At 40.9% G+C, this 27,351-nt stretch overlaps 3 protein-coding genes across 6 annotated transcripts; 2 read left to right on the top strand and 1 right to left on the bottom strand.

Moving 5' to 3' along the window:
* Positions 1-761: 761 nt before the first annotated feature.
* pabpn1l (PABPN1 like, cytoplasmic) lies at positions 762-4,320 on the top strand. Its single transcript, XM_034882403.1, has 6 exons — positions 762-1,033; positions 1,925-2,051; positions 2,583-2,650; positions 2,743-2,849; positions 2,980-3,067; positions 3,634-4,320. The coding sequence occupies exons 1-6, from the start codon at positions 962-964 to the stop codon at positions 3,961-3,963; spliced, it is 792 nt and encodes a 263-aa protein (XP_034738294.1). The 5' UTR covers positions 762-961; the 3' UTR covers positions 3,964-4,320.
* Positions 4,321-4,344: 24 nt separating this feature from the next.
* Positions 4,345-7,386, bottom strand: trappc2l (trafficking protein particle complex 2-like). Its single transcript, XM_034882490.1, has 5 exons — positions 7,281-7,386; positions 6,802-6,974; positions 5,929-6,016; positions 4,595-4,674; positions 4,345-4,512 (listed from the first exon to the last, which is right to left on the bottom strand). The coding sequence occupies exons 1-5, from the start codon at positions 7,311-7,313 to the stop codon at positions 4,467-4,469; spliced, it is 420 nt and encodes a 139-aa protein (XP_034738381.1). The 5' UTR covers positions 7,314-7,386; the 3' UTR covers positions 4,345-4,466.
* Positions 7,387-7,775: 389 nt separating this feature from the next.
* galns (galactosamine (N-acetyl)-6-sulfatase) lies at positions 7,776-27,340 on the top strand. Of its 4 annotated transcripts, XM_034882152.1 has the most exons (15): positions 7,776-7,955; positions 8,213-8,336; positions 9,060-9,134; positions 9,250-9,352; positions 10,365-10,508; positions 11,278-11,344; positions 12,021-12,148; positions 12,279-12,418; positions 12,557-12,660; positions 15,590-15,732; positions 16,313-16,415; positions 20,918-21,039; positions 22,524-22,592; positions 25,490-25,607; positions 26,845-27,340. In XM_034882152.1, the coding sequence occupies exons 1-15, from the start codon at positions 7,848-7,850 to the stop codon at positions 26,929-26,931; spliced, it is 1,635 nt and encodes a 544-aa protein (XP_034738043.1). In that variant the 5' UTR covers positions 7,776-7,847; the 3' UTR covers positions 26,932-27,340. The 4 variants fall into 4 exon arrangements, with proteins under 4 accessions (XP_034738043.1, XP_034738059.1, XP_034738065.1 ...); XM_034882168.1 differs by lacking the exon at positions 26,845-27,340 and having other exon boundaries at positions 22,524-22,597; positions 25,490-25,570; XM_034882161.1 differs by lacking the exon at positions 22,524-22,592 and having other exon boundaries at positions 7,777-7,955.
* Positions 27,341-27,351: the final 11 nt, after the last annotated feature.

Genomic DNA, 27,351 nt, shown 5'->3' with positions numbered 1-27,351 from the left:
AACGGTTGTTGTAGGGTTATTATGAGTGATATAGGAAAACTAGCTCTCTTTTTAAAATGACCTGTAATTGACCAAGTCTCCCTTGATTTCCTGAAGCCACATACAGAGCCAAGACAAGGAGCAGAAGTCCAGTTCTCTCTCAGACCACTTTTACAATATGCTAAAAGATTATTATAATTTCTTTTGAAAAAAAAAGAAAAAAAAGAAAATAATAGGGAAAAATTGGATGGATACTAAACTTTGCAGAGTGATTAAGTAGCCTAAACTCTTTTCCTATTTCCACTGATTTCAAATTTAACATTATGAAAGTCTTGCGGTCAAAACCTGCAATAATTCTTACATCATGTTTTGGAATAGGGTTATTTTGTTATTTTGTTGTTTGCATAGCCATTGCAATGTGATATACCTGCTGGCTCACTGTCCAAGCTCACTGGGACAAGTAGAAAAAGGCATTACGTCCTTCTATAATGTGTCAAAATGTAAGAAAGCATGCAAACTTAGTGCAGAATTCCTAAAGGAGCGAGCAGAGGTGAGTTACTACAAAACATCCTTTTTAGAAATGCCATGTCATTTTACCAAATGTATTGAATACATGAATGTATTGTGCAGAATTATAACGTAAATGAATGTAGAGCCTACCATTGAATTTTTTGAGCTCTAAATCATCGGGGGGAGGTAGGAAGAGGAATGGCTGGGGGCAGAGAAGGGGAGGGCTCCATGTTGATGCGCCAATGGGGGGGAAGACATCCTCATCCAGCGTTTCTCTCACGTGGGCGCCGCTGTCAATCAATCCAGCGCGTCATGAGTCTCATTCACAGGTGATATCTATTAGCTTACCTCATATGCTGTCAGGTGTCGCGTTTGTGGACCATCACACTGTTCCCTTCCTGTGGGCAATATTTTGGTTACGGTTTGGCCAAGCTGCAGTCCGCTTTGCAGATGCTATGTTTGAGCAGTGAGCATGGCGGAAAATCTACTGGAGTACGGCTACCTGGAGGGCGAGGTTATCGGAGAACATTTCGCCGAGGAAGCGGTGGGTATCGTCGTTTAAAGTGAATGAAAAAGGGTGCTGTGACGTTTGTTAAGTTTGCACTCACGTACAGTAGGACTGACAAAGGAGCATTGTGACGTTGGACAAACATAAGCTATATGCTATGTGTTGTCGTTCTGTCACTAAACGTTATATGTTCATAATCAGTGAGCCACCTCCCATGGAACATGCTGAGGGACTTGGAGCCAATCAGGCGTACTGCGTGTCGGGGTTTAAGTATTACAGACACAGTGGGCTAATAAATTATGGTACAGGCTCTATAACTGATGGTAAAGCCCTGTAAAATAATGTATAGATGGGCTAATGCCCTGAAACCTCAGGCCAGCTACATGGTAAACTATGATTGTGTCTGGCTCAAATCAAATCACACAGATTAAAATGTTTAAATAAGCTATCCACAAGATATATTAACAATTGTGTTAAGTAAGTTCTATCCAAGCAGTCCATACTTTCTGGTTATTTCATTTTTAGATATCCTATCAAACCAATATTTGAATGTTTCATTGTAAAGCAGATCAATAAAAATACTACCAGTCTTGCATGTTGTTAAATCACCATCTACCCAGATGGGTGTCAAATAAAGGAAAAGTCTACAGTACATTAAGATGTTGCACCACTAGAACAGCATTATTGCTACTCTGGTGGCTCCACACATCGCTTGAGGGAACACCACTCATCTAAAAGATAGTCACTTCTTTAGCCCTGTATGAATGCTTATTTTATCCATTATTTATCTGCTCTCCATTAATTCTGTTTTTTTTGAGGTTCTCATTTATTTCTTTTACTTTGTCATCAGTCTGGTTTGCAGTGTTTTTTGTTTTGCTTAGAACCCCAGCGAATTTGTGTTCTGATTCCCATGCTTGTGTGTCTCAGGAGCTGGCGGCCATCAAGGCCAGAGTTCAGGAGCTGGAGATGGAAGAAGAGACGGAGAGACTGAAGATGGAGGAGGAGAGGTGTGATGCTGTAGACATGCAGCTTCTGACCAGCAGCTCTCGGCCTGGTGAGACAGACCGTGCGTCTACTTATCTACCTTGTGGTTTGTTATTGTGTCACATTGGTGTACAGTTAAATACAGATTAGGCATTTGGGGAAACCTCAATAGCTTATTTTTAGCAAGGTGTGTTCAGCATAGCACCCTCCAGGCAGGTGAGGTAGCTCCATCCTTCACCATCTGGCAAACACCTGGGATGACTCACTGTGATCACAACAGTGTTCACCTGTGCCTCATCACTGCCCAATGAGATGAAGCAGTGAGCTCCAGAGAACCAGAAGGGTACTCCTGGCGGCCTGTGGCTAAATTCTTCCGACCCCTCCCTTGCTCCCTTTCGGTTCCTCCTCAGAACAGAGATGCAGTCAGAGGGGGGGGCCAGATTATGAACTATGTATTATCAAAGATGATATAAGAGATACAATATGTTCGTAAAAATGACAGTTTATTTCACCTGGAGTGACCCCCTGTGTAGGCAGTATTTTCTTCATATTGCATGCACAGAAGCAGTGTATAGAGTTTGTTTTTTTGTTTCCTCCACAGGACCCTTTTACAATATGACTCCCGAGGAGAGGATAGACGCAGACAACAGATCAGTCTATGTAGGAAATGTAAGACTTGTCTTCTCCTCATACTGAGCAAGTTTTTGTTTTGTTTTTCTTCTTCAAACACCTGATCTGACACACTGTTGAACAAATCCCAGGTAGACTACGGAGCTACAGCAGATGAGTTGGAGATCCATTTCAACGGCTGTGGTCCTGTCAACCGGGTTACGATCCTGTGTGACAGGTTCTCCGGCCATCCCAAGGGGTGGGTTCAACTTGTGCACACAGTTTATACTTTTTATTCTAGCCGACACTGTTTGACCATAGGATATAACTCTTAAGCATGTTGGCATCAACGTTTTTGTTGTCTGTCTCTTTTCTTCCCCCTTCCCCAGCTTTGCTTACATTGAGTTCTCTGATAGAGACTCTGTGCAGAGTGCTATTGGTTTGCATGAGACCTTGTTCAGAGGAAGAGTCCTTAAGGTGAGAGCATTTGCTACATGTTAGTCTTTAGAGAAAACCTAAACTAGTTAGCTACTCCCAACTCTCAGTCACATCTCAGTGATTTGACACAGTTCACAGCACCCTAGGTATTACTAACCTTTTTTTAAATCTTTTAAAGGAGAGATTTTGATTGGGAGAACTCAAGTTATGACCATACACACAGTATATCCTGCAATTTAGCATTTGTCTTATGATTCATCCTTATCCCTCTGTTAAATTGAGAAATATAATTTGGTACTGAATACACTGTACCGTTAATCTGTTTGGAAGTAGAAACTAACGTGAAAGGTCCTGTAATTGAACTTGACTTAGTTCTCACTCTAGATAGAATTCTTTTCTAAGCAGACCAGTCACCGCACCCGTTTTTAGTTTTCATTTTCCTTTGTTTTTAGCTGGTCTCATAGATGTGAACATGTCTTTCTATGCTTCAAGACATTTTGTTTTTTTCTGTTCTATTACTAAATAAATGCCATGTTTTGCTATTCATCAAACACTAATTGATAATCCTAAACGGTCCAGTAAAACCAGCGTTCTGTGGTTTGCAGGTAATGCCCAAGAGGACCAACATGCCAGGCATCAGCACCACAGACCGGGGAGGACACCGAGGTGGCCACACCAGAGGCAGAGGCCGTGGTTACCGTCCACCTCGATACCAAAACGGCTCTCGAGGTAGGTTCAGGTACCAGTCGACGAGGCCCCAACATCAAACGCCACACCCTTACTACGGAGGCCCCCCAGTGGGAAAGAGACCATGGGGACACATGGACTTCCACGAACAGATGCCTAAACGTTACCCATGTCTTCTTCTCATCACCCCACCGTCGGAGGAGTTGGGGGCAGGGTCGAGTGGACAGCACTACCCTCAACAGCGCTAGCACTACCCACAGCAGCATAAATGCTAAAGTTGGCAAAAAGAACTAATCATTTTAAAAGAAGTGTTTCCAGGCATTACTGAGTAGAGTATTATGAGAGAGCCAGAATGGAAAGAGGTACCTTTCTAAGTTGCATCAGTGCTTCAAGAGATGTGAAGACCGGGCCCAGAGAGCTTGCATTATAAGCTTATGTTGCTGTGAACGCATGGGACAATACTCAAATTGGTATGTAGTGTCAGCTCTTTCTGTTTTTACAAACTGATGCAACTGTTTTGTGCTGCTGCCTGCAATATTAATGTATAAATTCTCATTATGTATAACTTGCTATGTAAGTGAATAAATAAAAACAATGATCCATTTGTAGTAAAATAAAACGCATGTGCATTTGCATCAACAATGGAAGATTTATTACTTACACTTTCAGTAATCAAGGCAACATGTAAACAAAACAAAAAATAGGATGAATGGTGTTCTGTACAGTGGAGACTCAATGGGGTGAAGCGCTGTCAGCCAGTTTGTACCATCATTCCAGATACGATGCCATCAAAGGCCCTGGAGGTTAGGTTAACAATTAAAATTGGGAAAATATCAATGATGCAAATTGTTTTGAATATCAAGTCAAGAATAAACTCACTTGGACTGAATGGTGTCCCCGGGGTTGTGGAATGGGTTGCACATTACATCAGTAAAGGAGTTGTGTAATTTTCTGAACATCTGGAAAAGAACATGTTAAAAATGAACAAGCTCAGTATTGCATTTACAACTATCTTCAAATGGCAACATGCATCCTCTCCACATAGCAGACGGGTGAAAGATATTCTGATTCACATCAAGCTGTAAATGACAGACTTCAAGAGGCTCTGAAGAATATAATGTACAGTGTTCCTTTTTTAGCCTTCTATGAACTACGACTGTTAGTTTGGGACGAGGTATAGGCTGGTAGCTTACAGGACATTGCACTCACATCAGTTTGAGATGGACTCAAGACACTTTTTTGCTGCACTATTGTAACAATGTAACACCCCCCCCCCCCCTTTTTTCATCCTTTCCCTTTTTGCATCTCCATTTCTAACATACCATTACCAATTTATATTTAAATCTGTTCATATTTTATTAGTATTACGTACCTCATCTGTAACTATCTCACTCATACTTGGACTATCACATGTTTCTATATTGGACAGCATAACCTTGATACCTTATTTATTTTTTTGTGTTCTAAACTTACTCCAAATATTCTTCCCACAGTCATTACTCATGGACATGTTACTTCTAGTAATGTATTCATTTTAGTATCCTTATTTAATTAAATGTTGTATTATTTTAAGTTCTTTTTTTTCCTCGTTATATATTGCTGTATACTGTCAAGCAGGGAAGGTTGAGTTTGGAATAGTAAAAGGCACGCTGTATGGTAATGTCTATGCTCCTGACATTGCCATCCTGTTTTTACACTGCCTAAAAGAATGAAAAAGATTTGAAAAAAAGGACAATCAACAAGCACATCACAAATTGAATTCTGGGATTATGTGGGCATGATTAAATTAAATTCAGATTTCCTGATATTTATTTGTATTAAACATCATGTGCATGTTTGTTAAGGATTCTGCACTAGGGAAATCGCCCAGAAAACTGCACTTAGCAAATGTAGATAAGCTCTTTGTACATGCAAAAAAATCATTGACAATGTCCTAGTTCTATAGTTTTGTGTAATTAGCTTCCATACATTTAGCCATCAGATCATTACAATTAAACATTGTGGGAGACTGAGATCACTTTTCCATTGGTTCATAAAATCTAAGACATAGGACAACAAAGTATTATTCAGCACTTGCACATATAGGCTGTATAACTAAATCAACATCCTCACACAGAGTACAACATTTGTAAATGTGTATTTAACAATACAAATGTGGCTTTGTGTTGGATTATAATTAGACATACAGTAGAATCAATTGAGGTTAAACTTACACTTCTAATTTCATTGTCCCGTAATGATGTATTTGATGAGTCCACAACAATAACAAATTTCACCTTGGAGTTGGTAACATACCCATATCTAGTTCACCAGTCAAGGATATTTGGGTTCCCCTTTAAGAGACTGTTAACAGTATGCACAGGGACTCCAGGTCCCCTGAGATACCATTTTATTTTACAGCACACATATTAACAATTCACAAACACTTAACATCAAGACTTAAATCATTCTACAACAGAAATTAGAGAAATGCATCATTCTAAATATCAAATATGGCCATATATAAGAACTTCAGCATCTTTCTTGGTTATTAGAGGTGTGCACATGCATTTATGTTCTTTGGATGTAATAAAGATGTGTAGGCAATCTTGTTGAAAAGATAACCGCCCTTAGATCACACTCTGAAGCCGGTTAAAGAATGATGATCTAATTAAAAGATAAGTAAGGTGCATGGAGCCCTTGTTGTGTGGTAGAGTTCCTACACATTTTGACCAAAGGATTTTCATGACTATTCAATGAATTTAGGCCAAATTTGAATGCCCAAACATGCTGTGAAGTTATGTTTTAAATGATAAATTAATTTTTTTCTCATTCCAGACATTCCATCAGACATGGATAATGTAACTAATATGTATGCTTATGGGGAACTAGTGAGTGAATGTATTGTCCATGCAGCATCTCGTTGTCCCTTTTTGAATAGAATTGAAGAAGACAAAACAAAACCAATTTCAATGACTTTCAATTAACGTAAAGGCCTGGAAATAACAATTTTCAAATTCCACTTTCCAATCTTTCCCAGTGTTTCCAATGTAAGATCACTGTTGTGAGGTTTTTGTAACCCTTAACCTTTTCAAAACCAAGGATACACTTTGTAATCTTCAGTGGGATAGAGCAGCCCCAGGTACAGCTCTCTCTGGTCTCCCAAAGATTTGCCCACTGCGGAAATCTTCTCCTCCACCACATCCAGAGAGGTGTGTACTGTGTAGTGAAACTTCAGCTCATTTTGAGTGGGGACACTGCGGATATACAGCGGGTAGTTCTGGGAGAAGACATTCAAAAGTACAGACACGCAACAATGAGCCCTTTAAAAGCACCACATTGAACTAAACCACTTGCACACACAAAACCCAGATTCAGCAAATTGGAACAGCAGTCAAGAATGCTAGCTAATGTTGTTAGCTCTAACGTTAGCTCTGTATGGTTCTTTCAACCTGCTGGACCTTCTGGCATACAGAAACGGCTGACATTTGCTTCGAGACGATTATAAGGATAGGGGCACTATTTTTAACAAGAAAAAAAACAGCTAAGGATAAAACCTGGGACGTTTAACAACAGCTTTGTGTACCTCTTTTGCGATCACTGCTATACACACCGCCATGTTAGTGTTCCTCCTGTGAGCTGTCAGCTGACACGCTGCATTCACCTACTGTGGGAAAAGTGGCAATGTCGACGAAACATGATTTTAGCAAGTGCTTTTTTTATATATTACACATACCGTGTGTTAAAGCCGTGTTATAAATAGCATTGGGAGATTATAAATAAGTTGTAATTTTGTGTTTTGTTACATGGTCCAATATTTCATTCTTTCCGTCCGAGTTGCAACGAAATATCGCTCGCGCATTTCTCATGAGTCAGTGAATGCACCAACTATCAACGTGCAATTTTTAAGTTATTTAAATACAATTTAACGATTACTTTGACTTTACCACAAGGAAAGTCGCAGGTCAACAAAATCAAAATCAGTCCCGTTTAAATGAATGCAAAACCCAAATAATTTTAAGAAAAAAAAAACACAACTCAAAACAATTCCTCTACTTTGTATGCGCAAGCATTGCGCTGAAGACCCGTACGAAGGCAAACAAACCACTTCCTCGAAGTTGGTGTTGCTCAGAGGAGCACAGCGGTGCGAGTGATGTCTACTGTAACTCTAACTCTCTTTTGGGCAATAATATGTTGTACTGTGACAGAAAAAACATCAAATGTTTTATCTCCTAACATTATTATCATGCTCATGGATGACGTAAGTTGTTTTCTTTATGTTGTGAATGTGTCCTTGTGACTTCAGTTTATCACAGTTCTGTTTGAGCATTGAATGAGTAAGTGACAGTCCAAAATATGTTTCACCGTCTCTTTACTTCTCAATTTCGTTTTCTTTCTTTGAGTAGGCCTGCCCTGTGTCACTGTGCCGTTGAGCATTGCAGCTGTACACAGTGATGTCTCTGCTTGGGTTTTACATTTCTTGGTTTAAACTCTCCATTCCTTCCCTCTGCTCTTCAGATGGGTTGGGGGGACTTGGGGGTCTTTGGTCAGCCCTCTAAAGAGACTCCCAACCTGGATGCCATGGCTGCTCAAGGCATGCTGCTTCCAAATTTCTACACTGCGAACCCACTCTGTTCTCCATGTGAGTCAGCTGAAAATGTGTGAATAAGAACCGGAACCAGCAGTTCCCTTTTTTCAAGCTGTTTCATTCTCTTTATCTTCTACATCTTTGTTTTTATTGTCAAATCATTCAAATGTTGAAATAACACCTAATTTCTGATCTAAATGCTATTACCTACCAAAGAACCACACTTATAATCTGTTAAAATTAAGCTTGCATGTTGGTTGAGTCAAATACAACATGCAAAATAGTTTGTTTGCATTTTGTTTGTGAAAAGTTATAAAAAAAACTTTGGGATAAACTTTACAAATGCCAGGTTATCAAGCTTAAAAGCTGATTTTCTTTCTTTTTGAGTTGAAATGTGAAGGCATGGGCTTTCATGGGACAGCAGTGATTAGTACTACTGTTATTGAGTTGTAACACCACCATTAATAGCAGTTGATAAATGAATGGTATTGGTCTTGGTAGTTGCAGAAAACAAATTCTCAAAAAGCTGAAAGAATTTGATGCAGACATCAAAACTCAGATACATGCCAGACAAATTAATATATGTATTACCACGACAATGAAATATGAATGTGAATATGCTTATTTTATGTAAGCATTTAACCAAAGTACTTTATGACTCTCTGATGTATGTGGCATTGGTGCATGCTTGACTTTAGTTGCTTGCCAGTAAAAAACAAACATTTGCAAGACCAACACACTGATATCCTAATGCCTTTTACTTTAATTTTATGACAGCCAGAGCTGCACTTCTCACCGGGAGGCTGCCTGTCAGAAACGGATTCTACACCACGAATGGCCACGCCAGAAACGGTACAAAAATGATCCAGCTGCAAATGATTTCTTGCAGGTTTCTCATTAATCTATAATGTCTAGCGTGCAATCAAGTAATGGGATGTTTGTACACCTTTTAACCTTTTATTTACAGCATACACACCACAGGAGATAGTGGGAGGAATCTCTAAGGATGAGATTTTGATACCCCAGATGCTGAAGAAAAAGGGCTATGTCAGCAAGATAGTTGGCAAGTGGTGAGCTCTTTATGTTTCTGTAATCCAGGTACCTCTTTTTTAAGAGGTTGAAGTTTGTGATGGTGGCTGAATTAATTCCACAAATGAAAGTTATATTTGCATGTTTTAGCCAATTTATTACACATCATGTATTCTTAATATTCCTGATCCTTTTCCACACTATACACTAAATGTTGTACTAAATGTTGTCTAGGTTGTCAACCAATACTGTTTTTTCTTGGCCTATAACGATACTGCTTATTAGTAGTTAATGAAACCAATATTTGGATCTAGGGCTGGGCAATATATTGCTATTGTATCGATATCTGTATATGAGGCTATATATGACATAATATGATGTATTTTCTTGGTTGTAAAGGTTGTATTACAGTAGAGTGATGTCATTTTCGGAACACACCAGACTGTTCTCTGGGCCTATATTTGCCGTAACCCACATAGTTTATTATATCAACGTAACTGATGATTATTTATCAAGAATCTCATTGTGTGTATATTTTGTGAATGCACCAATTGTAAACCTTACAATCTCGCCACAATATAGACATCAAGGTGCATGGTCAAAAAATATGTGGATATTTGATATTCTCCTTATTGCCCAGCTCTATTTGGATCTGATATGCATTTACAGTGAACATAAAGTCAAAATTAAGATTTTGGAGTGTTACAAACTCCAACACATAACTTTGTTTATATGCTTTGACACAGGACTCTTCAAGATTTTTTAAGCCAAGGACCCCTTAACTGAAAGAGTGATGGAGCAGGGACCCCCTACTACATACATTGTATACAATTAAGTTGCATATTAAACTGAGCCAACAATACCGTTTAGGGCCTAAAGGTAGCAACTGCAAACATGAAAACATGAATATAAGGATAGTTTGCTTTAGAAAATGGTGTATAGTAGCACAAGTATATGCAATTTGTATTAAAGGTCTAAATTTAAACATGCAGAATGATGCTTCTGTCACATTGATCTTACAGCGTGTGAGTGCACTTTGTTTTATCCCTACAGGCATCTGGGCCACAGGCCGCAGTACCTGCCTCTGGAGAAGGGTTTTGATGAATGGTTTGGTGCACCAGACTGCCACTTTGGCCCTTACAACAGCAGCGTCCGACCCAACATCCCTGTTTACAACAACTCTGAGATGCTTGGCAGGTTGTCTCACACACAAGCACTCAGATATACATAATAGCAGACAGAAACAGAGGCCCAAAATCTATAAAAATCTCTTTTCCCATGTGAGTCAGTGGAATAGTTTGGCTGGCTGCTCCTCTGGCTGAGTTGAGTTTGTCCCCTTCTCTCCCTTCACTGTACCAGCTGTGCTTGTGTATTCCATTTTCCGCCCATTTGTTTTCCCCAAAACAGCCATATGTGTATTCAGGGTCATTGGAACTGGCAGCCGGGCGTGTTTTTCGCTTAGCCGTGGGTTTAATCAGCGCTGCATACCTGAGCCATGGACAGACATACACACACATATAGACACATATACACAGCGATACACACACGTCCTCAAGAGACGGCAGGTTGCGTTGGCTGTGTGTGAGGACACCTGGAGGAAGTGAAGCGTAAGAAAGAGAGATGCCTGTCACCGCTTCTCCGCTTGCTGAGCCACGCTTCAGCAACACCTCATAACAGTTCCCTCTGCTCAACTCTGCTGAGACTTCCAAGATATTTTTTTCGCCTAAATCTCCTGAAAAAACAGTCCGCAAGAGGGAAATTTGCTTCTGTTGTCTTAGTGATATTGTCTGCAGAAGGGATGGTCAATTTAGAGAGAGATTCAAAGCCCTGACAAGTCAATCGGGTCATTTAATGCTGTTAAGCAGAGTAGAAATGACATGATGCGGTATCAGCAGGCATTCAGATGTGATGATGGCGGACTTTTAATGATTTCTTTAATGAATCATGTCAATCTACCTGTTTCCAGATACTATGAGGAGTTTAACATAGACAAGAAGTCTGGAGAGTCCAACCTTACGCAAATGTACTTGCTGGTAAGTTTAGGCTCACCTGCCCCTTCTAAGTCTTTATCTCAGATGATACCACCCTTTCGGTAGAGCAGAGTATGTTAAGAACACCCAATATGTGTTTCACAGTTTCCTTTGTCAATTAATGATTAGAATAGAATAATATAGCTCACCAAATCATAAAAGCACAACAACCTACATACATCATCTATTTAACAAGTTAAAAGCACAATGAAAGCCTGATTTTGGCCTTTGATCATTACCATGCTTTTTACCAGCATAAGTGGATTGTCGACTTTTGCACACACTCGTCTTGATTATCTCTGCTGCCTGCGTCAGTCCCTCCCATTCAGCCCCTAAAGGGTTTAAAAGCCGCATGCAGAGACACACTGCATGCTTGAGAGGTGTACCTTGTCATCACAAGAAGAAGATGGATCTGTCAAGAATTATCTTACTAAAGCTCATACTAGCATGTCTTATGGAACCAGACTGGTTTCAGTAGCACTGTTAATAATGTGGCCGATTGTTTGGAAAATGAAACAAAGGCAAAACATGTTGAGAATTAGTTTGTTGTATGCAAGTGAGAAAGGGGTTATTTACTTTATACTGTTGGGCAGTAGTTCTCTGAATCAGGCTACACTAAGTCATTCAACATTTGCACTGACAGTGTTGTAACACACTCTCACACCTCCCACCTCTACAGGAAGGTCTTGACTTCATACTCCGTCAGACTGAGGACCAACGGCCGTTCTTCCTCTACTGGGCAGCCGACGCCACTCACGCCCCTGTCTATGCCTCCAAACACTTCCTAGGGAAGAGCCAACGTGGCCGGTACATTACTGACTCTTTATTATTTTCTATTATGTTTACTCTATTATTGTCCAGCAGATGCACAATGTTATAAATGAACGTATTTATCATGGGGAGTGATACAAGCTGTGATTGTGTGTGTGTTCTGTAGGTATGGTGATGCAGTGATGGAGCTAGACTACAGCGTCGGTCAGATCTTGTCATTGCTGCGGAATCTGGCCATTGAAAATAATACCTTTGTCTTCTTCACTTCAGACAACGGAGCTGCTCTGGTGTCTGGCCCAAAAGAAAGTAGGTACTAAACTCAAATATATACACACACACACCAATTCCTGTCTTTGTGAAACCAATCGGGTGCCTTTTTTGTTCAAGTATGTCTGTTTGATTTGAAACATGAATTCATGTGTTTTTGTGCTTCTGATTCCTCAGGCGGGAGCAATGGGCCATTCCTCTGCGGGAAGCAGACAACATTTGAAGGGGGCATGAGGGAGCCGGCCATTGCCTGGTGGCCTGGGCACATTGAAGGAGGCACGGTGAGAATAACCCCGTGATTTATAGCTTTTACCAAATAAAGCCGATACGATCATTCACTTAATCCCTACCATCTTCTCTAGAGACTAGACTAGACTTTAAATTTGGATTCCTTTTTTTCAGTTTTCCGGTCCTCAATGTTCTGCCTATCAACAGGTACCAAGAGCTGATATGTTCTTTCTAAAGCTGCAGTCACAGGACTTTAAAGCAAGATTGAGAGTAAAGGAATATTTATTTCACTAATCCTCTCTTTTGAATTATTATTGCTTTTTTTTCAGTTGTGTACCATTTAGCACTATACATGAACGACCTACTGGTGCTGCAACCAATTAATCTTCACCATGTTCGACTTCTATGGAGTGATTGAGCTCCAGAAACAGTAAAGATAAACTGCGTGATTGCAACCACAAAGCGTGTAGGTGCTTTTTTCCACTGTTTCTTCAAATAATTTTTGGCTGGAATTAAATTCCCCAAACTCTCTCTTTCCTCTCTCCCCCTCCCAAATTTAACCCCCCACCCACACCGTGATCCTCTAAGCCTGTGCGTTCTGCAAATGACTTTTAATTGTATTAGGGGCAGCTGTGACACGGGGCTGTGACGCAGAGGGATTTGGTGGAGGAGCGAGCGGAGGCTGCAGTCTGCAGTAAGCCTTGCCCCTGGCTCATCTCACAGGGGTGTGCTGGGGCCTGATAGCACAGCAGAGTAGCGAGGGAGAGGGGGATTGGGAGCGTCTTAAGCGGCTAATCTGTTTGTGTGTTTGCTGAGGTTGGATTGAGCCGTAATGAGGACTTCAGTATCTGAATATGCCAGGCGCTCAGGATAAAGAAACTGTCGGGGGCGGGGGGTGTATAGGAAGGGAAGCAAGGAAGAAGTAAAAGTGACTGGTGTAGAAAATAGAAAAGGAGGAGTGCTAAATACACTGGCACTACCACACTGCCAGGAACATTGTTGTGCTCACAGGGCTTTGCTGCACCTGTGCCATTCTTTGTAATTGACCAGTGTGTCTATGTATGCATGTGCAAGTGTGCAGAACAGAAACATCTGTGTATTTTTTGTTTGATTCTACATGCCTATATATATATATATATATATGTATGTATGTATGTATGTATGTGTGTGTGTGTGTGTGTGTGTGTGGCTTGACTGTAAGAATGTGACAAAGAAATAGATCCTCCCTGAAGCTCTCTGGGGTTGTGATGACAAAGCTGCTTTGTTGGAGCTACTGTACTCTACAGCTCTGGGAGGTAGGACAGACCAGGCACAGGGTTGGCCCCCTCTCTTGTTATGCAGTCGTCTGAAATCTCTGTTGATCGGTCCATTGGAAATTCTACAGGCTCTTTGAGCAAAATGTTGGAGATAACAAACAGCCATGCAAGCCTTTGTTAAATGGGGATTTCAGGAGGTATATTGTACTAACTGAGCACAGATGCGTCTTTACAGTTTTTTGGGGGGATTGGTAATAGAAGACAAAAATCCCTTTATCTGTGAATGCATCAGAGTGATGAAACTCAAGTAATTGTGTGAATGTTCAGGAAATTGTTGTCAATTAGTCATTCACTACTATTTAAGAGGATGGAAGGAGGTGTACTGGAATGAAGGAGTGTGGTTGCTTTGAAGCAGGTGCAGATTCAGCATTCTCTCAGTGCCTGAGGGGGGCGAGGGGCCAGTTTGATGAGGGGTGGTAGCTGTAGCAACAAAGATGGGGAGGCGAGGGGGGTGTGTCGGCCCCACAACGTTGTTGCGCGTCACAATCCCTTTTGTTGCGTTTTTTATCAGGCAGCAGACACACAGGCAGAGTGACAGAGACGGGGATTGAAGCTCTGCCTTTTCAGATAGCCACCATCACCACTCACAACACAGAAAGAAATGAGAGAGAGTGTGACATTAATAGAGAGTGATGAGTCAGTCAAAAAAAGAGAAAGAACAAAGGATGGAGAAAGAATGAAGTTGGTGAGAGAGAGAGAGAGAGAGAGAGAGAAAGAGACAGCGTAAGAGTGTGTGTGTGTGTGTGTGTGTGTGTGTGTGTGTGTGTGTGTGTGTGTGTGTGTGTGTGTGTGTGTGTGTGTGTGTGTCTGGATGTGCAGATAGATCATGGAATGCATTGCAAAGCCTTTTCTGTGGCTGGTTCTGTGGATACAGAAGAAAGGGGAATTCATTTCAGTGCTAAAGAGCTTGTGTGTGTGTGTAAGTGTGTCTGTGTCTATATGTGTGCTGGCAGCCGATAGGAGCACAGCGGCACATGGCGGTGCAGCTGCAGAGGCCTGATAGCGCTATCTGATTGTGAGCATGCCGTCTCCCTCTAAGGCTCGCTCAGGAGAGAATGGAACGGAAGATCAAGGATGACAACGAAAAAATGTCATTTTATCTGAAAATAGTTCAAAGTTTATAAATAAAATAAAGCTTTTCACTGGGACTGGGAGAAGGAGATAAAACTCCAGCTCGCTCCAGCTTCAGCCGCCTGCTTGCCCGGGCCTTGTCCTCTCCCTGCTTTCTCTCCTCTCCTCCTCCCCAAAATCATTTAGAAAGAGAGGCATTTCGGAGGCTCTATAATAAACCTGCAAGCAAAGATTAGAGAGGAGACTGGAGAAATGCAACTCTTTCCTACATATGTTAACACAACAACACATAAACCTCCTATCATGACTATGCATTGTTTTCTTGTGGTCAATGACTAAATCCAGTGGAAAAGAGCAAGCTCGTGGTTTTCTTAGAGCATAAAACTGTTCATTCTTGATTTGCGAGCCTGTAATTATTTGTCACTGATGGCATGCGTGTGTGCCAAGGACATTGAGGACAAATATGATTTCTAGTCCTTGAGAAGACACTTGGCCAGCTTCTTTTCTTTACTTTTTCCACCTTGCGGGCTGTGTGAAATGGCTTCTCATATTGGAGATAGTGATTGTGGTTTTGGATTTCTTTGTCCTTTTCTAGGTGAATTTCCAGCTAGCCAATGTGATGGACCTGTTCACCACCAGTCTGGCTGTGGCCGGCATCAGCCCTCCTGATGACAGAACACTGGATGGACTGGACCTGACACCAGTCCTGCTAAACTGCTCACATACACTCCAAAACAGGCGAGTACACTACACACACTTGCACACACTCTTATGTAATTTTTCAGTTGGCTAGAGATTTGTGGCCTTTTCATTGGTACCAAGACCCCTTCAGAACACTTTATTTTTCATGATCACGTCCCTGAGTTGTAAGCAGTGTTATGACTTTTTCTGTAATGTCATCACACCTGTCAAAATTGTGTTTATGACCAAATGCCCACAACTACAACTACTGGCCTTCCCATCTACCTCAGCTACACTTTGTGTTTTAATATGCTAATGTACTACTAAACAGTTGAACATGGTGAATATTAAACCTGCTAAGCATCAACATGCTAAAGTTGCATTTAGCTTGAAGCATCTCTGTGCCTAAATACTGCGCCACAGAGGCTATAGTATGGCTGTGGACTCCTAATCTAGATTGTGTCATGAAGAGAATTCAGAATTTTCCAATGAGTTAGAAAATGAATGGATAGAAAAGTGTTGACTCAAGTGTAAGCATGCCAAGATAAAATATAAAAAGAAGAATCCTATTTGGTCCTAATTCACTCAGGAAGAAACCAATCTGATCATTATTTCTCACACTTCTCATTCTCAACAGGCCGATCTTCTATTACCGTGGGAATCAGCTGATGGCCGTGAGGCTTGGACAATACAAGGCACACTACTGGACCTGGAGCAACTCATGGGAAGAGTTTAAAAACGTAACATTCCCTTTTAACACAGCATTTCTGTGCCATCTCTGTATTCTCAGTTCTTGATTTGCACTGCCACATCCTCCTTCTTTGTCTCTCCTAATCTGACTCAAACACACAAACACTTTCACTGTTGGAGTTATCTCGAAAATGGCTCATCAGTTGACTGCTGTGTACATCAGAGCGTAATGAATATTAATGAAGATCCCCCACATCAGCAAACTTACATCTTTCATCAACCAGTTGACTTGTTTGTTCTGACTCCAGTGGAGATTTTCTTCCTCTCCATTTACATACCGACATTCCCTGCTGTAGACTTGTTCTTTTGGCACCTCGGAGCTCCAAAAGAAGAAAGAAAGGCAGATGCTAGCAGTATCTCGGCCGTAATTACATCAACTCGGTGATGATTAAATGTATCAGGAGAAATGTGAAATGTGACACTTGAGAAGCAGAATAGTGTGGTCCTGCTTTCTCTCCTCTGTCCTTAAAAACATGTCCTCCTGTCCTCCCATCAGCGCTCTGCTTTTTCTGTGATCCAGTTTGTTTTCTGCCCCATCGGTCGCTTAAATTGCTCTCTCCTTCAGGGCCGCTGAATCAATAGTAGCCTCCTTTATCAACTCATGTGAACTGAAGTGGAACTTCACAAATAATAGCGTCCGATTGCCTGTGAGTTGCCTATCGATTGGTGTGTGCGTGCACATGAGAGAAAGAGAAAGGACGAGAGAAAACATGTACACGTATGTTCGGTTCTACTTAAAGATGTGGATGCCTGTGTGTGGTTTCTGGTGCGACTGTTGAGCTTCTTTGAGGGGAAGTTAAATTCCCAACATGCATCAGGCCATTTTGGTTGAATATTTAAACTGTCTATCCCATGGAACCCATAGTACATATTACAAACATGAAAAATGTTAACAAACTGACTTATTGAGCTCTTTCACCCAGTCAGAGATGTAACCAATGAAATGTTTTGAAAATGAGCTTGAGGAGTAAAATATGTTTCAAGGTCCTTGTTTAGAACCTTCTGTTTCAGGAATAACATGTTTTAATTATCATTTCAATATTCTCTGGATCCTTTAAACCCTGATATCGGCTTCAGTTAAATCCGTCTTGCAATAGAAATACACATTCAAACCCCCTTTTTACTGAACACAAAAGTCATGTTTTCCTCCTTGCTCTTCAGCTTTGGTAATACTTTAAAATATAATTTGTTTTTTCTTGGCCCATGCTAAGGAAATAAACAAGGGATGATGTGTGTCTGTGAAGAATACAATTAGAGGTTAATAGCTATGAGACATATTGCTCTGTCCTGGCTGTGTTCATGCAGCTCAGCCATGAGGAAAATGAGAAATTTCACAGGCTTAAATGGCTCTCATCAAACTCTTTTGAGGCAGTGTAGTAATGTTTATATTGCAAAATGTAGTTTGTCGTGACTGTGGCTCCTTTGTATCTGGATTGCTGAGTAACTTGTAATATGGAGATCTATGGCACCTGGGATAGCTTTTTTTTATCCTTGTTGAAAGCTTCACAAAGTGTGTGAATAAAAATTGAGAAATTTGTTGTTTCCCCAGACACCTGTTAGTCCTACACTGGTTACTTATTGCATCAATTTCAGCACCAATTGTGTTGCAGGAATTGTCATGAGATAAACTGTGTGCGCAGTACCTCCTGCTTTTGACTCTAGATTGGAACTCATGATATTATTGCACCTATGCTTGCTAAACAGCACCTGGTTCACTGACTGTATGGCCAGAAACGAGAACATAATTACAGCAGTTTGCAGAACATAAAGCCAGCCTCAACATGTAGCAAATGGTCCATAGATCAGCTGCAATTTTCACATGTCTGTCACATTCATGAAGTACAAAATAGATATGTTTACAGTACATGTAATTTTAAATGTTCAACCAAAATCTACTTAAAGGGATTATACCCTTTCTAAAGCATACTTTTTCCAGAATAGACAAGGAATATTTCTTTTTCCAAAAGCCAACCGGCCACTGCTGGATGCTCCTGCACCTTATCTTGTAATAGTGACTGCTCTGCTCCAGTTTGAAAGCAGCCTAGTTGTATCCATTGCATTAATGTCAGGTGAGATATGGAGTTCTTGCTGTTATGTGTTGGGTACAAGAGACCGAGTCAGAGAGACACACAGCAGGCTTTTTAGCTGCTCCTCTTGGATGAGATTTTTTTGTATTCTTTTCTGCATTTCTAAGCTTTTGGCTTCAAAAGACACGACAAGTCTGGATCAGAGGTTGCTCTGCGGGACGGGGGGTATCTCTCTCTTTCTCTCTCTTCTATATGTATTTTTGATGCGCTCTGTTGAGCGAGCTCAGAGGGGGGCAGCAACAGTGGCTTACAGATGAATGCTTTCTCAATATTAGTTGTGCTCATCAAAAAGTGTGTGTGTGTGTGTGTGTGTGTCGGTGTGTCTGTGTGTGTGTGTCTGTGTGTGTGTGTGGGGGGGGGGAGTAAATCTCCAGGGGGTTCTGGAGGAGTGAGTGTGGCTCAATCAGGCTGCTATCACTGCCAAGCTCAGGAGAATGGAGTCAGGGAGCAGGAGCGAAGGCGTCGAGATATGAACAGGGGAGGCAGCATGAGGAGAAAAAAGTCTTCTATTTTGCTAGTGACATGAACCCCTTCATGATGTACCAAGAGTAGCTGTATGAACAGCACAACAGATTGGAAGACAATATGCATATACGCCATACCACATTAAAATTGAACATTGAGCTCAGAGTAGCAGGTGGCATTAAGCTTTTATCTAATTAACTTTAACATCCAGATCTCTTTAGCTGAATTCAGTTGTTCTTAATTGCAAATGATGGAACACACATGTTACAACTAAAACATCTAAAATAATCAAATATAGACCACTGAAAATGACCAAAAGAGTAAATGCAAATAACACATGGGACTGACCTTCAATATTGGGTTAGGTTGCTCTGTAGAGAAAGGATGAGCTTTGTTGCCAAAGCATGCCAGCTCTGCTCTTTCCTGTGGTGGGTTGCACTTTTATTCCAGCATACTATACATACAGAAGACATGGCCACAGGTTTCAGGCTGTCACTAATCTAATCCATATACTGTTTCAGTTACATTATGATTCATACAAAGATCTTACACATCCTTAGTGGGCAATCGATGGAAAGTCATCAACTTGATAATCTTGCATTCCCAGCAAAATAGCCCCGGGAAGGAACTTGTTTTGGCGGAACATGTGTATGTTCCACCAAAGTTGTTTTAGTCATGCAACAGAAAACTCAGATTGGACAGATAGTCTAGCTAGCTGTCTGGATTTACCCTGCAGAGATCCGAGGAGCAGTTACCATAGTCCTCATAAATCCACTGGAGTTTATAATTCCAACACAAAGAAAGCGGTAGAAAACAGACATGCGGCCGAAAAGTATAGCGCCCCAGAAGGGTCACGGCGAGATTTTTTTAGGGGACTACTTTTGGGGACTTCCTTCGCAATATGTTTTGCGTTACCTCGCAAAACTTTTCTTCTTCCATTCAGTTTGAGCCATGTGTCTATTTCCACTCAGCTGCTTAGTGTAATAAGCTTGTTTTTTTTTTACTTTGAGCTGGGACTATACTGATATAGACCTACTGGTCAATGGGCACATTCACATTTCATCTTGGGTAAAATTAATAACTTAAATTTCTTAAATGTATAAAAAAGAGAATGTCAGAGGTTTGCATGATGTGGCGATGAACAAACCCTGAATTATCAGAGAATCTGCTGCTCCCTAGTAGCGTTACAAAGAGAGAACATTAGTTCAGGGACAGCAATTAGGCAGCCGGCTGTTATTATAAGAATGAAATGCCATATTGGGAATAGCGTTGAGTCAGAGAAAACCATCGGAGAGCTCAGAAGACAATACATATATTTGACCTTAATTTAGGTTTCACTTTCTTATGTGTCATTTGCCGTAAACTAAGTCAAATCACATCAGGTCACATCTGGTCGCTACTTGACACGTGCCTTACAGCCCATATGCAGACATCAGACCAAGATGTAATTGTGGATGTAAATCCAATGTGATTAAACGGATTTGTCCCACACCATACAGGAATATAGACAATTACAGGTAAAGAATGAACATATGCAGCGATGCAATAATGCAACAAGCTGATTCATTGCGCTGGGAAGCTGAGTGGAAATCCACATGACTCAGAAGCAATGGAGGGAAAAAAAGTGTTGTTAGGGAACGCAAAATAGTGCGAGGGAACGCAAAACGTAGAAAATAATGACATCTGGCGGATTTTCCGCCCGAATCGAAGCAATCCCGGAAGTAGAACGTTGTGGATATAGGCTATATCAACTTAATGAATGCTCCTAACTGTCCAATGGATTAGGAGTGGGCTTTTCAGCCTTCTTTTAATGAGTAATATAACAAGTTTAAGCCAATCTTGAGATTTTCTCCAAATGAGGAAATACATTTACATCAATTTGTATCCATTCTAGTGAAAAACTAAAAAGCTATGTGTTTTTTGTGTGATTTCTCTTACAGGGCATCAACTTCTGTCCAGGTCAAGACGTCCAAGGTGTGACTACTCACGACCAAAAAGAGCACACACTGCAGCCAATCATCTTTCACCTGGGGCGGGATCCTGGGGAAAAGTTCCCCATCAGGTTAGTTCTGTTGATGTATTTTTAGACCTGGATTAGGGCAATATATCGATATCATGATATGAGACATGATATTCTGTTATCTGTCCCTGGTTTTAATGGCTGGATTACAGTAAAGTGATGTAATTTTTTTGAAGTTACCAGACTGTTCTAGCTTTTCTGTTATTTACCTTCACCCACTTAGTTATTATATACACATTAATGATGATTGTTTATCAAAAATCTCATTGTGTAAATATTTTTTTGCAAGCACCAATTGTCAACCCTACAATATTGCAGCAATAAAGATATTGAGTGATTTGGTCAACAATATTGTGATATTAGATTTTTTTCCATGTCGCCCAGCTCTAATCTGGATGCAGTGTTTTTGGCGGAGCCTCGTTCATTCCTTTGAGAGTTACCCAGTGGCGCATCTGCCAAAATAAATGAGAGAGGGAGTCAACCAGGAAAAAGTGAAGAGATGTTAGAAAATGAACTGGAGAGGTGTGAGAACAGGAAAGCAGTTTGCCTGTTGGTAGCGCAGAATGTGTATGAGATCAATGCTGATTCAGTGGCATGAAAAAGATGGATTGATCCACTCAGCCAGAGCGCGCCTGATTACACACACTTTGTGATTGCAAACAGCTCCTTAAAGATCACTATCAGGCCCTCAAACCCTCCGGTGCACCCCTGCAGGTTAAAATTGCAAGATAAATTGTTCAGGTCTAAATTGAGAGTGAGTGCTGTTAAATAGAGTTTTGTGTGTCTTTGCTTTCACTCAGAAAAGAGTTAAGAATTGCCGAGAGAATAGAGTGACGCCAGAGGACACATACATACAGCCAAGGTTGAACTAAGACTATTACTAAATAAGGGTGCAAAGAGAGCTGAGTGTTGTCTTATACTGCACACTGTCAGTGCAGAATATTTATGTAATCTTTTGTTTAATAAAGAACGCAAACTGATGTCATGACTAATATGTTAAGAAAAAACGCTTTTATGAGGGAATATTCCTTTTGTGCTCAGTATTGGCTTTGGCTATCTCCTCCCATAAAACCTCTTAGATTGACCTTTCTTTTTCTGCCTTCTGCAGCTCTTCCTCTCACATTCTGCTCCGGCCTCATCTCCTATTTGCCTCCTGCTCAAACTCCTTTCAGTTCTGAAGTGAGATTGGATGATAAAACATTAATGTTGTTTTTCAATTGCCCACCTTTTAGCCTTCCTATAAAAAAAAAAGCTAAACCAATCAATACGCAGCCATGTGTTGTGCTGAGTGCTAGATGTGCAAACACACACCAAAAAAACACACTCATTTTTCACTTTCTCTATAAGGTCACGCCGCTCGTGACACTCAGCTGCTTGACCTGTTCTTGCACTGTTCTTCTGAACAGTGCAGGAACAGTGAAGAGGTGGATAGAAATCCACTCTGATCTGCAACATTCATTCCCCTTCCTCTCCAAATGTTTCTCTTGTTACCTCTCTCTCTCTCCCCCTGCTGCTGTGCACCTCAACTCACTTTTCACCACTCAGCTGCTGTCCCTCTGCATCCACATCCACTGGGACTGTTCTCCTCCATCCTAGTTAAGTGTGTTTGTGTGTGTGTGTGTGTGTGTGTGTGTGTGTGTGTGTGTGTGTCTGTGTGTGTCTGTGTATACACATGTGTATGTGTGCATTTTGTCCGTGTACTCCTCGGTCCCCCAGCTGGACTGGCTGCCTGGCCATCATTAATCTCTGTCTGCACCTAAAGAGCCACTTAAGATGATGTAGGGCCTGTCTGCACAGATACCTTCACTACTGTCGCAGGTTGTGATGTAGCAAAGAGCACACACACACACACACACACACACACACACACACAATCTCAAGTCCAGAACAGTCACAAATAAAAACAGTACAAACTATAAGAATATTTTTATCTTATATATTTATCTTATTTTTATCTAGGAAAGCATGTGGGAACAAATATGGTATTTTTTAGTTTCTAGTAGTTTTAATTTTTGTTTAATTGATAAGAAACAGAGGCCTAGCCACATTTGATAGGAGTTTGCGGTACATTTGTTCAGGATGAAGCACAAACCCAACCAGGTCGGCATCTACCCAACTCGGCGAATTTGGATCCCCTTTGGATTCATTCAAAGCCTTCTGCTGCCTTCCATTTGGCCCTCCTCTGTGACCAAAGGCCTGGAGGTTAACACATCCTACTTTCACACCACCTACCTCAGCTCACGTCCCCGGAGCCCCGGTCATCCAGAGTGTAGTCCCAGCCTTAACACTGCAGGCAGCCCTGCACAGTCTGGCCTCATCTGCTGCCTGCCACCAAGCTCTTGTGTTCCCAATCAATAGTCCTTACTAAAGTGCTCCATTTCCACCGGGGTGGAGAAGGTGGTGGAGGGGAGGGGTAGGAAGGGCAGATGCATTTGATTGTCTCCTCAATTCTCCCACCTTCTGCTGTGTGGTTTTGTAGATGTGTGTGTGTGTGTGTGTGTGTGTGTGTGTGTGTGTGTGTGTGTGTGTGTGTGTGTGTGTGTGTTATGAATCAGTAATCAGAGTGGTGACACACCTGAGCAATGCCCCTATCCCCCTTGGGTGCCATACATTATAAATCAAAAGGCGCCATTTGCATACAGCCTGCTTATTATTCCAGATTTTGCCTCTACTTCAGTAAGCTAAGGGTTATAATCATGATAATGAGCGGTGCTGACTTTGGGTTTTTTTCATTATTTGTTTGCAAAGGGGGGCATAAAGAAATGATATTATTAGTTTTTGATTTAGAGGTCTGCAGTGTGAGATTTTCAGTACATAGACAAAACAATAGAAAAGTTAATGTCTTATGCAAGCTTCTTAGTGCATGGTATGCTTTGCTTGCAGACTTCTATGGAGGAATTGAATACTTATAGCAGCCTGATAAATCTCCCTTACATTTATTTCTATTAAGTTGCTTAATCACTTAACACAAAATGAATCGCAGCAATCACTAGTGGCCACAGATACGAGGGGAATGAAATATCCCTCTGGCTGATCCAGATCGGGCAGATGCAGAATTTGCGATCTTAGATAGCTGAGGCAGTTTAATCTAAGTGTCTGATTTCTTTAACCAGTTTTTCCGTATCAGTCGGGGTCACAATGCATAGATAGTTAGCTTATGACGAATGTGGCACACCAGGGGAGAGACTAATTGTAATACCAGTTGAGTAATTGTAGGGCAAAGTAAAGACTGAGAGTATCAAGGAAAGGAGCAGGTGCTGGCTGATGGAGGAAGCCTTGCTGCCCTGTGGGAGATCCAAGAGGGAGGGTAGGTGTGAGCTGGACAGGGCCTGGGGTTATTACTCTAATTGACACTTCACCTCACACACATGCACATGTTCCCCAGGGGCCAATCAGAGGGCTGGGTTTGCAGGGGAGGGAGGATAGAAGGCTGGCACAGGTGCTGCCGGCGAGTGTATCAGGGGTGTAATTGCACTGCTGATATTTGTCTATCTGTGTGTCACGCCACCAGACGCCCACTCCCACAGCACACACACACACGTGTGCACACACAGCCCATTAACCCTACAGGTCCTACTGAAAGCAGCGTTCCTTTGAAAGCCTTCGGGGCCCCTCTGTTTTACACACTGAATATAATAATGCACAGAGGTGCTTGGGCTCACTGGTGTCCAACAGCAGTAATTGAGAGACAGGGGATGGGATAAGGGTTACATAGTTCACCCTGCTGAGTGCGCTTTCCCAAAGGGTACCAGAATGGACAGCGTGTGTGTGTGTATGTTTTGTCGTTAAAAGCTAAAGCTTGCCCCGTCTCTGATATAATGAGTTAAGCTTGGAATGGATACATGAGCGCATTTAAGTGCATTCACTTAAATACAAAAAGGCACACATTTAAGTATTATTTTCACGTGTGTGTGTGTGTGTGTGTGTGTGTGTGTGTGTGGTTGTGTGTTAGGCTTTGTAGTTCATTGTAAAACAACTGAAACAAAAGGACAATACAGATTAAGACTGAAAATAGATTGTGTCTTTGCGTTGTATCACCGTGTATGAGGAAGCGTGCGCGTGTATATTTACATGCACGTGACAGGTAGATTCAAACTCATTCAGTGTCTTTGTTGTTGTGCCAATGTTTCAATTTTTTTTAAATTCTGATCTCAATATCAGTCAGTTTGTCAATCGACAAAAAATAATCAACTACTTTAAAAATTGATTTATTGTCTCCGTAATTTTTCTTGCAAAAAAATTCCAAACATCCGTTGGTTGTTGGTTCTTAAATGTATAAGGATTTGCTTCCAGTCTTTGTCATGTATCACTGTAAATCTTTGGGTTTTGTCGTCATCTTAGGCTTTGGGAAATTGTGATGGACATGTTTTTCATTATTTTTTGACATTTCATTTCAATTAGTCTAAACAATAATAGATAATAGACGGATAACAGATAATGAAACTAATTGTTAGTTGCAGCTTTACTGCCCGACTGTATTGTGTGTTTGCAGTGTTTTGACTAAGGAGTACCAGGATGTGCTGAGCAGGATCTCTCCAGTTGTGGAGCAGCATAAGAAGACCCTGGTGCCGGGTGTTCCCCAGCTCAACATGTGTGACTTGGCGGTGATGGTGAGTTTTACATAACATAAATAACAGGATGCACTTTATTGGTGAAATTGGAAAAAAAATCAATAAATATGTAGTAAATAGTCTTTGTTGTACATGTAGCAGGTAACTCTGCTACCAATGAATCCAAAACCAGTTCAGTCTGCAAAGCAGATACTGGATGTTTCTGTTGGACCAGCAGCCCTCCCAGCCTTAACTGTTATCTGTTCTCTCCATCACACTTTTACATCAGATAAATAAACACAGTAAAATAAATTGATAACGCCTTTGTTAAAAAAACAACAACTGAGAATCAATAAAAGTTCTCTGTTTACAATCTGTCTGAGTCTGTAGACGGTTAATGTTTCACTTGAACGGATTAAGCTTTTATTTCCATATTTGTTTATCTGACCTGCTCCAGAATGTGTATCATGTTTGATGGAAGCATCGGTTATAACCTTAGTCAGGACCCTTTCTCCTTAAATATGTCCGTGTAATAAAAAAACCCATCTCCTTTAGGATTATTTAAAGAAGCTAAATTGAACAGTTGCTTTGTCACCACGGAGCACCACAGAGTGTGAGCTCCACTGCTCTGGATTCATTTGTGGCATAGCACTGCCCCCTTGTGGTAGAGAAATAAACCCAATTGTAAGTAGGGTTAGAATAAATAATTTTGGGCGCTGTCCTATGATGTAATGTCTCATCCTGTGTCATGCTCATATGGATCAATTTTTTTTTAAATCTTGTATCATAAGCATTATCTTCATATTGAACTGAAACTGAACTTTGACAAGTTTAATATTTGGTCTTTTAAAATATTTTCTGACTAAAGTTTCATACTGGAAACAAGTGTGCGGTGTGAAACCTAGTCTGTAATATCACCACTCGATGATAAACTGATGGTGTTATGAATAAATGCTGCTGATTATGATACAATTACATGAACTAGCAATGCATAACATGCATCACTAATGTAGCCCTACATCATTGTTCCAGTAAGTTAACCTTGTCTTGTGCTAAATCTTAAACATAGTGGGACAATATTTGTTTAATGGCACAAGATACATGTTAGTGCTAAGCTTGGAAAAGGATCATAAAGACACAGGACAGTAAACGGTGGCCAACTTGTAGACAAACCCTCTCATGTCACAGGACAGGACACAAAACAGCAATACATCTTCACGTAAATAACTAATATCATTCATATCTACTAATAACATTCTATTTTTGTTCATACTGTTATGGCCACTCTCTGTTGCAGAATTGGGCCCCTGCAGGATGTGAGAAGTTAGGAAAGTGTCTTAAAGTGCCCAAGTCTGAGCCCTGGAAGTGTGACTGGCCCCACTGAGACGATGAGGAAGCAAAACCTGAAGGCCTTTCTACAGAACAACCGAAAACCCTGTTGATTAAAAGGATATGTTTCTGAATTCTTTGTAAAATGGTTGATTTACAGTGTTAAAGAGAGGGCCACGTAAACCAAGGGAATAATGTTGATATAACAACATTACATTGATTATGAAAATAGGTTTTTACAGCTGTGATTTTAATGAGCCATTTTAAAGTTCTACCTGTTCTGAAAAAACGCTGCATTAAGAGCCACTGGATTAAGTCAGGATTCCTTAATGTGGAGTAGATAGAGAAATGTATTTATTTTTTGATCTAAGGTAATAAATGATATCATGATGGATGATTGGATTAAAACTGTATCCTTGTTATATGCATACTGCAAAATGTGGGTTTTAATAAAAAAGATCTGTCCTGACAGAGC

The sequence above is a fragment of the Etheostoma cragini genome, chromosome 1 (genome assembly GCF_013103735.1).
Source record: "Etheostoma cragini isolate CJK2018 chromosome 1, CSU_Ecrag_1.0, whole genome shotgun sequence".
NCBI lineage: Eukaryota > Metazoa > Chordata > Actinopteri > Perciformes > Percidae > Etheostoma > Etheostoma cragini.
The sequence above is the reverse complement of the archived record's forward strand: the minus strand, read 5'-3'. Positions and strand labels throughout refer to the sequence as shown.

Bases quoted from the DNA above. Each gene is read 5' to 3' on its own strand.
- trappc2l (XM_034882490.1), bottom strand. From the start codon at position 7,313: ATGGCGGTGTGTATAGCAGTGATCGCAAAAGAG. The intron at 6,975-7,280 runs GTACACAAAGCT...GTCTTCTCCCAG, and splicing joins TAGCAGTGATCGCAAAAGAG to AACTACCCGCTGTATATCCG. The intron at 6,017-6,801 runs GTATCCTTGGTT...CTGGTGAACTAG, and splicing joins CCCACTGAAGATTACAAAGT to ATATGGGTATGTTACCAACT.
- pabpn1l (XM_034882403.1), top strand. From the start codon at position 962: ATGGCGGAAAATCTACTGGAGTACGGCTACCTGGAGGGCGAGGTTATC. The intron at 1,034-1,924 runs GTGGGTATCGTC...TGTGTGTCTCAG, and splicing joins AACATTTCGCCGAGGAAGCG to GAGCTGGCGGCCATCAAGGC. The intron at 2,651-2,742 runs GTAAGACTTGTC...AACAAATCCCAG, and splicing joins GATCAGTCTATGTAGGAAAT to GTAGACTACGGAGCTACAGC.
- galns (XM_034882152.1), top strand. From the start codon at position 7,848: ATGTCTACTGTAACTCTAACTCTCTTTTGGGCAATAATATGTTGTACT. The intron at 9,135-9,249 runs GTACAAAAATGA...TTTTATTTACAG, and splicing joins GAATGGCCACGCCAGAAACG to CATACACACCACAGGAGATA. The intron at 9,353-10,364 runs GTGAGCTCTTTA...TTATCCCTACAG, and splicing joins AGCAAGATAGTTGGCAAGTG to GCATCTGGGCCACAGGCCGC.